General features: G+C 43.7%; 1 protein-coding gene across 3 annotated transcripts in view; it reads right to left on the bottom strand.

The window, feature by feature from the left end:
- Positions 1-10,176: 10,176 nt before the first annotated feature.
- The window catches only part of RPS6KA6 (ribosomal protein S6 kinase A6), a 43,373-nt gene continuing 37,868 nt past the window's right edge, over positions 10,177-15,681 (bottom strand). For 2 of the 3 annotated variants that reach the window (XM_037408009.1, XM_037408010.1), the window contains exon 21: positions 15,267-15,524. In XM_037408009.1, coding sequence (XP_037263906.1) covers positions 15,399-15,524 — 126 coding nt within the window. In that variant the 3' untranslated portion in view covers positions 15,267-15,398. Of the gene's footprint in view, positions 15,525-15,681 lie in introns of all 3 variants that reach the window. The other variant, XM_037408008.1, reaches the window with a different exon arrangement.

Here is a 15,681-nt window from a genome sequence, read left to right as displayed (position 1 = left end):
TCTGTCCGACCTCTGGCCACCTCCGTACGCCCACAAAGCCCCCGTCTGCATGGACCAGACTGGCTGGCTGTCACTCCCTCTGTGGCTGCATCCATCTCCTCTTCGATCCCTAAAACTATCCCATGTGTTCAGCTTTATGTCCCTCCTCCAAGACTAGGTAGAAAAAGAAGCCATTTTTAGCAGAGCTAATTAAAGGGAGAACGAAAGGCGTTGGTTAAAGGTAATAAATGAACACAAGCTTTTAGGTCAGTTGAAATGAGCGTACGTAATTCCCAATATACTTACAATACAACCCACAAGGGTTCACACCTCTAAACCACCAGGTAACGTATCAACAAAGAGGGGCGTGCGGGATCCTTGGTATTTTGACGCCTGAAATCTTGAAACTGAAGAGAATTTGTACGTAGGTATCAGCTCGAGTACAACCAGAGGCCAGCACCTGCCATAGCAAATGCTACTGCAGTCAGCATCGTCTCAGGATCGACCATCCCTCTGGCCTTAAAGCTCAGCATATGCAAGTACTACAGTGTCGAGACGCTAAAATAATAATAAAAAAAAAACCAACCAGCACTTTTCTCAGTAAACCAGCAACCTGCATCATGGCAAGCCACAGGAAAGTCTTTTTTTCAGGGCTAGACGGCAGCAAAACAAAAACTTTCTGCCTGCCGAAAACAAACCTCCCCGGTGAGCATCTGTCTCCACTCATGTTCTCAGTCTCTACAATATACTCAGTTATTTGCTTTGTTTTCATGATATTTAGGATTAAGTTATAACATTTCCAGATATTTCCCCATAGACATTTTCTTAAATAGCTTATGTTGAAATAGTAATAATCCTTTGGATGGTCCAGCTGATTGTTCACCTTATTTCTTTTCACTAGGGTAGGTCTGTAAATTAGATCTCTCTTCTCCAAAGTTTTCTTGGATGAATGGTTTCATTAATAAGAAAAGAAACAGAAATCGATTCAAGCATACAAAAGGCTCCAAAGAAAAATAATTTCAAAGTAAAAAGAACTTTGGAAATTTCAAAGCCCAAAGACAAAAAAGTCTTTATCTCCTTCTGTAAATCCTAGCTTAAAACATAAGGGAAAAAAATACAGGACGTTAAAGAAACTTGCCGAGAAATGCAAAATTTCACAGTTAGATAGCCTGATTTTCTAGCGTTTCTTTCCTGATGACACCTTTTTATGATAACTTTATCCTTTAAGCCATTAAGAAATTTTGTTTGATGTTTTATTTTAGATTTTCCTTTCTAGTTTTATCCAAGTACTAGGTTGCGTTTGTTTTTTTTTTTTAATCTCTACATCTCAAATAATACTTCTCTCCCCCTGATGCTCACATCTTTGGAAAACAGCAGGGACACCTTTGTCAGACTTCCAGCCTCGCTGAGCATCTACACTTCTGGTTCTCGAAGTTTTTGTGTCTTCTACTGAGGAGGAATGGGGGCTCTAAGGCATAAACCCAACCCCTGCTAAGAGGTAACTCCTTGTAGAAGAGACATTAGGATGCACACGCACATGTGTGCGTTTCTGCATTCTCAGGAAAGGAAAATTTGGAGGGAATTTGTATTTTATTGTCCCCACTGATGAGCAGGACCTTCCCATAACAAGATCTGCAAGCAAACACGCTGAATAGTCTACAAAGTGTCACTGGCAGCAAATCATCCTATTCTTAGCTCCGTATAATTTGTAAGGACATTTGAAGGCATGTGCTAGGGCATAAATCATTTACAGTACACAATTGATTCATGTGAAATTTCAGTTAGTTCACTCTGAACTCCAAACAATTACCACTGTGGTGATTTTATAAAATGTCTCTTCCCTTGGGAAGAAAGCATCTAAATCAAGCTCGGTTTCAAACCACAAAAATTAATGATAGGTATTCTCATCTCAACGTGCAGGAAGCTGTGCACATAAATCCCCACGTCACGATGAGGCTCATATAATTTTAAGCATTACACAAGCCCCAGATTCAAAGTTTAAATTAAAAGCTCACCTAGACTACAAAAATCTCTACATTCTCACAACTATTTATTTTCACTTAAAATAACCCAAACGCATTAAAGTGGTCAGAAAAATACGGGCTTATAAAATCACGTATCCTTGATGTTGTGCTATTCCAACTGGTTACACCGATTTTTATTAGGGTAATCGGCTCTTTCCACAGCCAGCTGTGGTTCAGAGAAAGGTGGCACCCGCTTCTGTATCACCGCCTTATCTGAAGGGTACCACAAAAGGGTTGGGGACTCATAGAAGCAAACAGTGTCACAAAAAGTCCCAGCAGGTCACAAATGCCGGGCGACGGAGCAGGGCAGGGTGACAGAGCATGCCACCCTCAGCAGCAGCCTCCCAAAAGCGGGGTACCCCCGAAAGGCAAAGCAGGCTGAAGCTGGGCACACAGACCGACCTGTCCGCAGCCAAAGGGGGAGGAATCAGTTGTCTTTTCCCAGTTACAGCTTTCTCCAGACCATAAACCAGTAGCACAGAGATCACCTGCAGGACACAAAGCCGCCTCAGCGCCAGGCTGAGCTCCGCTGGGCTGTGCCCTGGGCGCTGCTATTGGAGATTGAACGGAATAGGGTTCGCTGCAGGAGAGGGTGACAGCTTAGCTGACATTAAGCCAAAAACGTATTTTTAAGTCAGGAAAGAATGTTTAAAGGTTGTTATATTATTTACAACAGTATGCATGCATTACAGTCATTAGCAATACACGACTTGCTATGTGTTTAGAGCACATAAATTTTTTTTAGGATGAACATTTTTTTCCCTGATTGACTTCAAAAGCTACAAGAACATTTTAATCATCCAAATATGTCTAGACCTGAGTGTCATGTGCAAGTTAAAATGGCTTTTTTCTATGCCTGTCATTGTCTTCTAACATTCAGATATTGCAAATTTTCATTTAATGCAACAGCCAGGAATGATTTTTTTTTTTCCGGTGTCCCCAAAGCCGTGCCAGCCAGGGACAAAGCCCCGATCAAAGCCATCAGACTTACGTGTCTCTAAAGTTACTGTGAGCATTTAAAAGGGTCACTGTCCTTCCCTGATTTAAAATCAAGCTCAAAACACACGGGTGTCCCAGGACCATGGGAAGGGAGCGGGTCCTCCTGCCCAGCACGAAGGGGAAAGGCTGTTGGCCGATGTGAGCAGCGTAGGGACATTCAATAACAATACACAAACAATATTCCAGAACCAGATCACCCTGAGACCTCAAATGGTCAAAAAGCCTCCACCACACCAGCGTTTCCATGCCAGGGGCTGCCTCGGTGGGGGCACACTGGCACTAGCCACCCCCTGCAGCCACCTGTGGCCATTGGCACCGAGCCTGTGGCCATCCCAGCCCCAGCCTGGCCAACAGCACCCGCTGGTTTTCACCATTGAGCAAAAAAAGCCACCTCCCTGCCTGGAAATCACCTTGCTGAAGGAAGGATTTGCCAACATGACCTTTCCCAAGTTACAATGGAGTCACCCACTTAGGGCCAGCGTCCTTACGATAGCTGAGGCTCAGCCCCTGCAAGGAGGGACCCCTCAAAACACCGGGCACCCAGAGGGCACAGGCACAGCTCTGCACCCTTGGCAAGGTGGCTTCTGCCAAATGATGGGATTTGACTGAAAGGATGATTTAAAATTTGTCTTTCTCTGCAGGTGAGCCTTGCCAATGATGGTGGTACCTGGGCAGGAGGGGGCCTGGGCACCCCCGTGACGCATCCCCTGATCACCCTCCCCAGGGGATGGCATCCAAGGGAGTCCCAAACGTCAGCACTGATGGAACACTGCTCCTCCCCAGCACCAGCCTGCAGCAAAACATCCCGTCTTGCTTATTTATACCAAGGATGGAGGCGCTGGTTTAATTGGTAAATCTGCAGCTCCAGGGGTTGCTGTGCCATGGGTGTAGAGGGTGTTCCAGCGTCATGGGAGGGGGGCCCCAGCACCAGCAAAGCTTAATATTAAGGATATAATCTGTAAAGAAGAGCTCAAAATCATGGATAAGCCCTCACCTAAGCGTTAACATCATTAGAAAAGGGTTTTTTTAGAACAATGTTTTACAGCCTGGGGCCAAATGGGTCCGTAAATTCCTGTAGAGTGAAACCTTCTCCAGCACTGTCACCAGTCCCCCAAGGATGGCACTGCTTGAACCGTGCAGCACCAGGCAGAAGTTTCCCAAAGAGTATATTTCTGCTTCAGAGCTATTTTCTAGAGCCGTTTTCAGTATTAAAAAAAATTATCTTTTTGTCTGGGGTGGGGGGGTCGGGGAAAGGTAATCACGTCCCAGCTGGAAAGAAGCATCACAACAAGGATATTCCAGAGATCAAGAGGAAGCTGGTCTGACTCAAGCCAAAACAAACTACAGAGTGAGCCCCAAAGGACAAACGATGCTACAGTACAGTTTTGCAGGCAGCACCACGAGGAGATGATGCGGAGGAGGCACTGCTCTCCCCTGTCTTTACTTTAACAAATGAACTTTGTATTATGGGAAAGGTTTTACCAAATGCTAAGAGGCTCAGGAACATCCCAGATCCAGGCGAAGACTGGGAACTAGATCACGTAACTACTACCGAGCAAGTGCTGATAATTAAATCCAACCTCACCACTCAGGCCCAACTCGTGCCCTGTAGCACGGTGACCTGCAAGAAGCAGCAGCAAATCAGGCAGCCAGCACTGGCACGGGTCACCCAAAAGGGACTCGAATTATCACAGGTCACATATTTTAAAAGGTACGGTTGGGTGACTGGTACCTGATAGCTTACACCTTAAGTCACTTAGTTGCTTCTGTGTGTTAAGCCCCAATTAATTTCCCCACATCTGTGACCAACCCCTTGTACAAACGCACCGTATTTAACCCAGACCGGTCCTCAGATCGCTGCTCTTTTACCAGCAACCATCTGTGTGTCTCCTCCGGAGGGAATTTCTTGTCCTGCCTTCTAGGGGAAGAAAAAAAAAAAAAAAAAAGGATGCTTATGACTGTTTTTTATTTATTTTGCAACATTTTTCTTTCAGTCTCATCACTAGTATCATTTTATCGACTCTTTACTTGACAACACTGAACGAGGGCAGGATGCAGGGGATGCTCATGATGGAGTAGAGCCCAACCCTGCACAGCACGAGGAGCTGGAGCCTCCCCGCCCCAGCCATGCCACAGCAAAGGGAAAACAAGTTGTGATTTAGTCAGTTAATCAAAACTTCAATTGATCCACTTTGTATTTTCTTTCTCTTTACTTTTCAGCAATTTAAGACAATTTTTTTAATTAAATACAAAGGCCTTTCCACATTTCAGAAAATTAATCACTTTTGGCATTTATTAGTTATTCATTTCTGTTTAAAACACGTTTTATAATTCATTAAAGTACCTCAAAAATTAAATTCTTAACAGCTCTAGGCCCGAAATATATTTAAGTAAGAAAATTAAGCACAGTAATAAATAGGGAAGAATTCTGAAATATTAATTTGGCCTGTAGCATTTCAAACGTTTATTTGCAATAATTAATTTGAAACCAAGTTTACTTTGCCTTTGTCAGTAGTTTGCTGGGAACTTTCAGGTACGTTACTAATTTCCTCAGATTTGTCCTTCTGGTGGCACATTCCATTGCTGACAACCACTGCCAGCGCATTTAAATTAATTCTTCCAGTCTGATCACTTTCTGTAAGGCACAGAGAATGAGGAAGCCCGCTGAGGGATACTGGCGCAGGGAGGATTTGCTAATGGGAGCTGAGGGTTAACACCGCCGAGCCCGAGCAGTGACCAAAAGCGCCTCTTTTAAGACTGGCACAAGCAATAACACAGTCAGTGGCAGAAGTGAGTGTATGTGCCCCCCCTTTATATATAGAGGCTGCCTCTGATATAAATAAATTTAAATTAATGAAGAAGAAATCCCAAACACCTAAGAGAAGCCTCAACTGGCGAGTTACCGCAATTCCCCCCATACCCACCAGCACTTAAGGACGCGGTGACCCAGGGCAGCGGTGCCTCGTCACCGCACCACATCGTGCGCTCTTTAACTTGGCAAGGCAAGCTCTGAAATAGTTTTTATTCCTAGATTATAATTTTACTAGCAGGATTTAATGAGAGCTTTTCTATTGTAGACTTTACTCCAGATGCTGAACCCTGGAGTATCATAGCACGTTACATTGCAATGAGTTCCCCAATCAAAATAGCAAACACGTACAAAGTTGCATGTATGAGCGTACAGGTGTTTGTCACTTTTGCTAAAGGAGAGTGCAATAGCTTTGAAAAATCACTGCAGATATACACCTGATCCCTATTACAATCTCAAAATATTTCTGTTTATCTAAAAAATGTGTATTATATGTATTTTGTGGATTTTGAGATTTTTGCTCTAGATCAGAAGTTTCCAAATTTGCCTCTTTTGCTATTCCTAGATCAGAAGCTTTTGTATTGGGCTGCACCGATTGCACCTGCTGAGGAAGGACTGACCAAGTGTTAGAAGAGACGAGTTCCACACCCAAGTATCACCCAAACATTTCCACATACGGTGTCCGTGTGGGACCCCTGCCCTCCCCACTGCCACCCTGGCCACGCACACATCACTCTTCTGCTCATCCCTCCCCAGCACGGCTAATATTGGGAAACCCTCGCCACGGGGCTGTGGGCTCTGCATCCCTGGGGATGTTCCCAGGTTGCTGCAGAGCCTGTGGTGGGCGGGCAGCTGCCTGCACCTGCCTGTGCTCCCTTGGGCCCATTGTGGCACAGAGTGATGGCAGCAGGAGGTGTTCCTGGGGCACGAACACTGAAGCGATGCCACAGCTGGGAGAACAGCAAACTGTTCTCAGCAATGCAGCTGCAGGTTAAAAAACCCAGTAAAACCATAAAAAAAAAAAAGAATAAAAATAACGATGAAAACAATAATAAAAATAACGGCAAATAGTAAAACCAAGGGTAAATAATAAACATAAACCCGATAAAGATAACAACATAATAAAAAAAAGGTAAAAAATTATATAGATAAGAAAAATACTAATAAATCAGTATAATGGGGATAACGGCATGCAATAGAACCCCGCACCGCCCTCCCCCGCGTGCCCTCCAGCCTTAACGGGGCTCACACGAGGCCCGCTGCGGGGCAGCGCGGGGCGCTGGCTCCCCCTCCTGGGCGAAGCGGGGAGCGCAGGCACTGGCAGGCACGGCACGGCACGGCCCCGGTTGCCCGCAGTCCCCCGGGGGGAGCAGCGGAGCCCCCCGCCCCCGCTCAGCGCCCGCCCGCCCGCCCGCGCGGCTCCCTTGGACCCCCGCCCAGCCGCAGCGCTCGCAGCACGGCCGGCAGGCGCAGGGCCAGTTGCAATCTCCCCTCCCGGACCTTTGCAATTAAAAGCAAACGACCCCCCAGGCCAAGCATCCCCCGCCCCCGGGGGCTGACAGCCGCGAGGGCCAGGGACGCGCCTGCCCGGGGCCGCGGGCATTTACGCCGCGGGGCGGCTTTGGGGCGCTGAGCTGTGCGGCTGAGGTGCTGGGGACGCGGCAGCGTGGTGCTGCGGGTGCCGAAGAAGCCCCCGAGAGCAGGCGGGGCCCTGGCGACAGGGGCAGCGGGAGCCAGGGAGGAGCTGCGGGGTGCCCCGCCCCAGCAGGGTAAAACCATCCTTCAAGGCTGTGGAGCAGAGCAAGAAGGAAAGGGAGCCACAACTGCGGCAAAAGTTTTCTTCCATGTCTTTCCAGAGGCATACAAGAAGCCCCAGCCCCTTTCTTCCAGAGAAAATCCCCACTTCTGGGGAATAAACATTAATCAGAAATTAAATAGAGTTAAATCCACATGTTGGCAAGTGTACCAGCAGCCACCGCTGCCTCTCACGGGTGGGTGCTAGTGGCGGGGCAAGGAGGCAGCACCCCAGGCAGCCCCGCGTCTCGGCCCTGGCCCCATAAAGACCAGGAGGAACCTGGAACGGGGTTTCTGCCAAGGTGGGTGTATCATGACACTGCGGAGTCAACCCTTACCTCCTGCCCTGCATCCTCGAGGGCTGTCACCAAAGCGGTTATGCTGAAGAACCACGGTCTGGTGCCCCCAGTGTCACCGTTCCTCGTGCCCAGCACTGTAATACACCGTGACATGACCAACGACGTGAACTCCATCTGGTGACCACCTCTGGAAAGCTACTCAGCTAAAGGAAGCATATTTTAAGTATCTTTGAGAGCATTTTCTTCACCTCAAAACACTTTCCGTGCTGTACAAGCACAGAAGACAGACACGGGAAGGTGCATTTTACAGCCATAAAGCCTCGGAGATCAATCATGGGGAAAACAGCCTCCAAGAACATTCCCTGGGAAAGCGAAACGAGCAGGATGCAATTAAGGCACATTCTGTAGTCTCCTTCCCAACATGAGGCTTCTCCCCGTCCCCAGTTCCTGAAAACATTCACTGGCATCCGATGAGTAAGGCTGGTTGGCTCTCAATCCATGCCTTGCCTCTTCTCCCACAAGCCACATCTTCATCAAGCCTACAGGAACTCGCTACCTGAGACTTTGGGGCTTTTGTTGTTTTAAAATTATTTTAATCCTTTTGTTCAATTTGGTTACTCTTTCCTGCCTGCCTTCACTGAAACGGGGGAAACTCACCATCATCTTGAAACTTTTTGATGTTACCTCCTATATGGCTTCAGTTGCCCACTCCTTCGCAGCCCAAGGCATGGCTTTGCCGTTTGCTCTCCTGCAGTGGGAGGAGGCCCCAGGACCACCACCACCACCACCGCTCTGCCAAGCCCCAGCCCAACATCCAGAGCCCCCAACACGCCGTGGGTGGGCTGGCACTGCTGGGCATGGGCACAGCTCCTGCCACAAAGAGCTTGGTCCCTGGTCAGCTCCTGCTTTTTCTTTCCTATGTCACTTACCAGTTTATTAATGAAAATATTAAAAAAAAACACCACAAAACATTTCAAAGGCTGAAGCAGTTGATCTTTCCCCACATTGCTGCGGGGTTTGTCTCAGGGGAGTGCAGAGCTCCCCCCCCCCGCGCTGCCAGTGCCAGACGCAGCCCCCCTGCAAAGGCTGTCCCCAGGCCAAGTGGCTCCACCAAACCAGCCCAAAAGTGCTTTTTAAAAGCAGCACCTCGTGTGAGCAAACATCCAGGAGGTGGACTTACTGCAGGGGACTGTGGAAAAAAAACCCTGCTTTTAGGTTATAGATATATCTATATGTAAGTATATATATTTATGTTTTAGGTTTTTAGGTTAAAGACTGACAGGGTAACTAAAAAAATAAGCTACCCGTAACCCATTTTGCATCCAAACAGCAACACTAGTTACCAAGTAGCTTAGAAGCATTTTAAACCCAGAAATGGCCATTTAACATCGATGCCATTATATCAAAATCTCCTATTCGCACCCCGTGATGGGGATGATGAGCTGCATACTGAGCCGTCCTGCCACCTCGCCCTGAGGACTTCACCTGGCTTCCCAGAACGGTGCACGGAGGGGACAGAGCAGTTCGGTGACCTGCAGCGATTCACCAGCCGAAACCCCACGGCAGCGCGGTGCCAGGAGGCAACGCCGGCTACAACAGCTCCGGGAACCGGGAACTCTCCTGGCAAACGCTGGCGCAGAGCTTCGTTCTGCCCGGGCATGCAGGTCACCTGTAATGTGGTTACTCTCATTTATAATGCCAGTGCCGGTATTCCAGCATTTCCAGAGACCCACATCTTCGCAGGAAAATTACTTCCTCTTAATGGATCAAGTCAAATCTGACTAGATACCTGAAAAACATAGAAGGCAGATCTTCCCACCCTGAAGTAATACATCGATCCTATCGGTGAACGTGTGCTTTATTGAAAGTCTGGCGTAAAACACTTGACTGCGAGTATAAATTTATAAACAGCTCTTGATGTATGTGAGATTTTTGGCAAGGCTTACCAAATAATGCAATTCACTGTTCATTTAATTTATGAATGTTTGCTTATCGTTTTTTATAAATTAAAAAAAAAATTAGTGAGCTTCCAAAACAGAAATGATGGATTTTTGTCAATTATAAAATATTATGAATCTGCAACCTTTTTAGTCTATTACTCAAGGAACTGCCAGCTATTTAAAACTGTACCTTTATCATTATTCACAAATTTTAACAAAAATAAATACAGTTTGGAGGTTGTCTTTGGCATGTCGTAATTCAAGGCAACAGTGCAAAGAAAAACAACATACCATACAATGCACTACTAGATTCAGCCTTACAAGGAGAAGAGAACGTAGTACAATGCAAACTTTAATGTCAATATATACAGAGCTTTAAAGAAAACATTTTTTTTAAAATTAAATGAAATAAATACAATATGATACAAAATCCACAATATGCTTAGAGAAAGAAATGACAGTTACAATATCTGATAACGGGGACCTTTTGTATAGTTTCATCTTTGAAGTACCTCAGAGAGCATGTATTTCATTGCACACTGTTTTCAGTTAATGCCCTTTCGTATATTGAGATTTATCGCCAGTCACGTGCCAGAAGAGTTTTAGCTCTAATCAGAGTATCAGTGCAAGATGCCAAAGTGCTTGGGACATTATGACAATGCAATTACTTAGCAAATGCTGCTCATAAGCCTAATGCAAAACACACAAAATGAGAACACTTTGTCCTGCAAAGGAGATCCACCTCAAGCATCTTTTCAGTTCTCACATAAACCACTCCAAAACAGGATGAAACGTTATTCAAACTCACTACTGGTAATAAGCTATTGCCCAAATCTTAATAATTAAGAGAAAAACAATCAATTAACTATCTTTTACAGCTTTCAAGAAAGTTTGCTTTCATTACATAGGAAAATTCTCAAGAAAACCAGTCACTGATTTTTTTTTGGGGGACACACTTATAATTCCATAAGTTATTATCATTACTCGTCAGCTTTAGCTATACACTAAGGGTGGGGTTTTAAACAAAATCTGTATTCATTCTTCTATTCCGAAAGGAAAATGTTAGCTTATCAACAACATAATTAGGGGGAGTAAACATGAAAAAAGAGAGTGAAGTAGGGACGAACAGTATTTGGAATGTACTTTAACTGAAGGGGTGTTAATGCAGAAGGATGGTAAGGTATGAACGACAGCGCAGGCATGCTACCAACAGGTATCAATACACACCCAAGAAAAGTTTCTGAAGTGGCTTTTGAGGAGGGTTTTTTTTTGGGTTTTTTTGGTTGTTTTTTTTTTTTTTTAAATCATATAGAGCTCCCACAGGATTACATCAGGACTATTTGGCTTCAGAAGCCTTCTGAAAACTTTGAGAAAGAAACACCTGCTCCTCCATCCCCACCCACAAATATTGGTAAACTTCTAATTCTGGATAGGACTGGGTAACTTAAGTGCTACAAATCCCCTGTTTGCATTGATGTTTTAGCCTAATTTCACTGAAACAAATCAGGATAATTACTATAGTATTGTGTAATTAATTTAACAATTCTTACAAGCTATCTCAACGTTTTAATTGTAACATCTGAGGGCAGAGTGCCGAGTACTGGATGCAGCAATCTGTCACTGCAAACGACTCGTTCCCAAGTACACTGCAAGTAACTTCCAGCTGCTGAAGTTTGCTAGAGATAATTTTTACTATTGGACATAGGAAGATTAGCTTTGGAAAATTAATTCAAGCACAGAAGACAGAATTCAGGCTCAATACGACTGACTCGGGTGAAGTTTTGGATGCCTTCTCCGGATGCAAGGAGAACATCTGAACCATACTACAGCACAGGCCTCAGCTGGACAGGAGGCTTGGACCACCGATACCTTAGTGTCTCTGCATGGTCAAAGAGAATTTAGTAGATTCAAGCACAATGGGAAAACACACACAACATGCCAACAATGGCATTGAGACTACACAAGCCACAGAACAGTGGCTTAAACGAACCCACCAGCGGTGATGCTGTTCGGTACGGGCACTCTTCGCTGGGCGCCACTGGCTGATAGCGATGCCACTGCATAGGTTTTGGATACATAACAGGAATACAACAGAGTTCCTCGCTTTTTATCAAACTGAAGATAGAAACTGCAAATCACCAACGGGTGAAAGAACCGCACAACGCTGTGAGCCTGCTCCCGCTGACATCTGTGGGAATCTGCTCCCATCAGTGAGAACGCATCAGGCTCTGTGTGCACGCAAGAACTAGCACTTACTTATAATTGCCATTACCAAACATCAGAGTAGAAGGTATTTTGCTGGCAGTAACAGAAGCCATATCAAAAGAATTATATAATTTAAGATATTCATTAGTTCTCTGGAAATTCCTCTAAATACAGAGTACATGTGCCTATTTCTTTGTAAGTATCTGTAAAAATTGTACTTATTAAAAAAAATAAATCAGTAAGATCATAATTAGTTTCTAATCTTGAACTGTGTGGAGATGATAGGAAAGTGAAACAATTTAACTTTTCACTCCAGTCAAGAGCACATTCAAATTAAGCGTTCTTCAGTCTCAAACATTTAACTGATTACACATGAGCAGACCATCCTGCTTACATACAACTGCTTAACTGAACAAAACCCAAGGTTGGGGCAGGGGGGGCAAAGATGAGAAATACACAAGAAATTTAAAAAGAAGCATCACAGAGTATCATCATTAAATACTATACAGTAAGAGTAAACCGCAGTGAACTCTTTTGTATCCCTGCATAACCATAATGTTTCGAAGACTGATATGCTGAAATATTAATAGCAAGTGAACTTTTACCCCCAAATTAAGGATTAAAATTGGCATACTAGGGTACACTGGCCTGTCAGACATAACAAAGGTGTTTGTCCATGTGTTTTCCTTGTGATAAGACAACTTTGTAACATTGCAGTCACTGAAACCTTGCTTTTTCCCCCAGGACTAGCACTTGCACTAAAGGGTAGTAATGATATAAAACCAGCAGGGATAACTTTATAGATGTTTTACATTCTTTGCTGAGAATCAGAATATCTATCTTGTTTGTGTACTCTTACCACCTTTGTGTTGCACGCCAAGAAGGACTTAAGTACCTTCAGCTGCTTACAACTGCTTTTGTGCAAAATGCTTTTAAGGTGCTTCTAAGCAAGCTAAAAGAAAATACCAATGTGAACACTGTTAAATGATTCATGAATAAAGCCATTAAAGACCAGCTGCTACCTTACGGGAAAGCTGAAGACAATTCAAATTTGATACTTCAGTTGTATTCCACGCCTCGCATCACCCTCTATCCTCAACAGTTTTTAATGTTTCAACCCACATTATACCTTGACTGGGGGGGGGGGGGGGCTTTATTTCCACCACTATTTATTTTTTCTTTTCCTTAAGAGTGAATTCAAATTCTTCTGGCAGTCATTTATAAATTCACAAAAAAGTTATACTAACAGACTGTAGACAAGAGGTTTACAGGCATTCTTGCTGGCAAAGGTCTTCAGTAATGAAAAGAAGGATGAACCAGCTGCATAAGGGGCACGTTTTGTACTGAACAATAAGCTTTCCAGGAAGCAGTTGTGTTCTTTGATAAGCTTTCAAGCATTTCAAACAGGCACCTCAAAACTAGGCACAAATGGCCGCTAAAGCTTCCAACACCTATCAAACACTCAAGAAATTTAGTAGGGGGTATGTTCTGCATCATACAAATAGCACACCTATGTTTCCTATATTCGTTAAGTCTCAAATCTACATATATTCATACCTAACTATTTTGCCAGATAATTTCCATCTTCCCCCACCACAACAAAAGAAAGCAGCTTATCTAACCGTACTTCCAATGCCACCAAGTACTTCACAGGTATGAGCAAAAACCAGCCAGCACCCTCTGCCTTTTAAGATCTGAGTTACTACCACCGCTCTTGGCAGTTGGGCCAGAAGTCTCCCGAAAGCTTTTTTTTCCTATCTCAAACAACTGATTTCTGCCATCACTGGCATCTTGTAATTGGCTACCAAAAGGTATCTGGAACAGAAAAATCAATTATGGCATATCAGTCTGAATTACATGTGAGTTTTGGTCACTTGGATTCTCTAACTGTACACAGCCAAACCGCTGGTCACCAATACACTTCAGATTTTCATCCTACTATGACAGTACAAACACAGTCGTGTCTACAATTTTGAAAATACTTCTAAGCTCATCATCTCTGAACGCATTAGTTCCCACTCTACTAGCAGTTAGCACTGGTTTTGAGACTGAAAACCCCAAGATAATTCTGGCCCTGGAATTAATTTTCTTTCCATCACAGCATTTAGAAACAGCTGACACCTAACATCAAGTCCTAACACCAAGACAAGAAGGTGAGCGAGCACTGGCAGCAGGGTGTTGTCAGTATCTTCTCCGTAACTGTGAAATTTCTTGGTCAGAATTCCCTTATCTGGGCACACTGTAAGGCTTATTTATTTTCCCAAGCTACCCCTACAGTTAGGCAAACAGAATTTTGCATTTATGTTCTGTAATATTTGTACATGCAGCGAGAGATTCAGATAGAAGCAATGTTCTATAAAAATCAAATAAATAAAAATTAAAATCCATGTGCCAAGTTTGTTATAATAAAGTGTCAGTTTGTCTTCTATGCCAAAAAGCCTTAATATTGGGTATATTCAGTGGAAAAGGCTGCCAAGGAAACAGAAACATGGCCATTGTACTACTGGATAGACAATATAGATAACAAGTAGTATTAGATTGCATGACGTTGTTTTGAAGTGGTACCAACGTTACCAGGATCCTTAATTTTGATAGTTTATACACATACTTACTTTCTCCAGCTCGGTGCAGGACACAATACCATTTGTAGAAACAACTAGAAATGTTCATTTTTCCTGTAAGAGGCCATTTGTTAATCAGCATTTCTTTTGCGTCACAAGCAATCAAATTAAGTTTAACAGGTAAAGTGCAGAATCTTACACATCCCTTTTGTTTGTGTTTTCACATAAACTTATCAGTTACTGGCACCATGCAAACACAGGCCTTCCAAATTAGCACTAATGCATTTAACACTGGCACAATACATTAGTCAGCTTCTCATAATAGTAATGAACAAGTTAAATGAATTAAGTTGAATGAATTAAGTGCCCAATTACAAAATTAAGAATTTGTCCTTCAGAGCAGGGTCTAAAGGTGTGAAGAAAAGAAAACTTACACTGACACTTTATATACAACTTGGTCATTGGCAACGGTCCCCTAAACTATTTTTTAAATGAACCCAGCAAAACTATACAGAATGTGAAAGAATATTTGCAACAGATTTCTTAAAGGACAATGTAGAGAAATCCATTATGGTGTACCTGATGTTTAAATTAACTTAACAGATACAGCCTGTAAAACAACACAGTATGAACCTGTGGATTTTTTTTTCTTTTTTAAAAAAGGACTTTTACAGAATTCAAGTAGTGTAGCAGGAAACCATAGATGCCTTTTGATCACAGGTCAGGCAAAATAGAGCCACTTATTGGATTTTCCCCTTGCTTCTGTTTGCTAAGGTGTCCCAGTGGATCTATAAGTCTGTTGATGTTAGCTTTTTCATGCTCCGTCGCTGAGCTAAACTTGAGGCTGCAACAGGCTCTAACACTGGCTGAAATGTCTTGTGATTCAGTGCAGAATATGTAGCAGCCATGGCTCCCTAGAGAACAACAAAATATATAAAAGGCTGTAAGGGTCATTTTAATCAGAAAATAAAAACAATGGAATCTTAATGTCTTAACTCTATTAAAAAAAATACAGGACTTATGGCAGGTCATGCACATTCTCTAAAGTTTCTCCTGCAAAAGGAAACCCAA

This window comes from Falco rusticolus, chromosome 14, assembly GCF_015220075.1.
Source record: "Falco rusticolus isolate bFalRus1 chromosome 14, bFalRus1.pri, whole genome shotgun sequence".
Taxonomy (NCBI): domain Eukaryota; kingdom Metazoa; phylum Chordata; class Aves; order Falconiformes; family Falconidae; genus Falco; species Falco rusticolus.
Note: the sequence above shows the minus strand (reverse complement) of the source record. Positions and strands in the feature narration are given on the sequence as shown.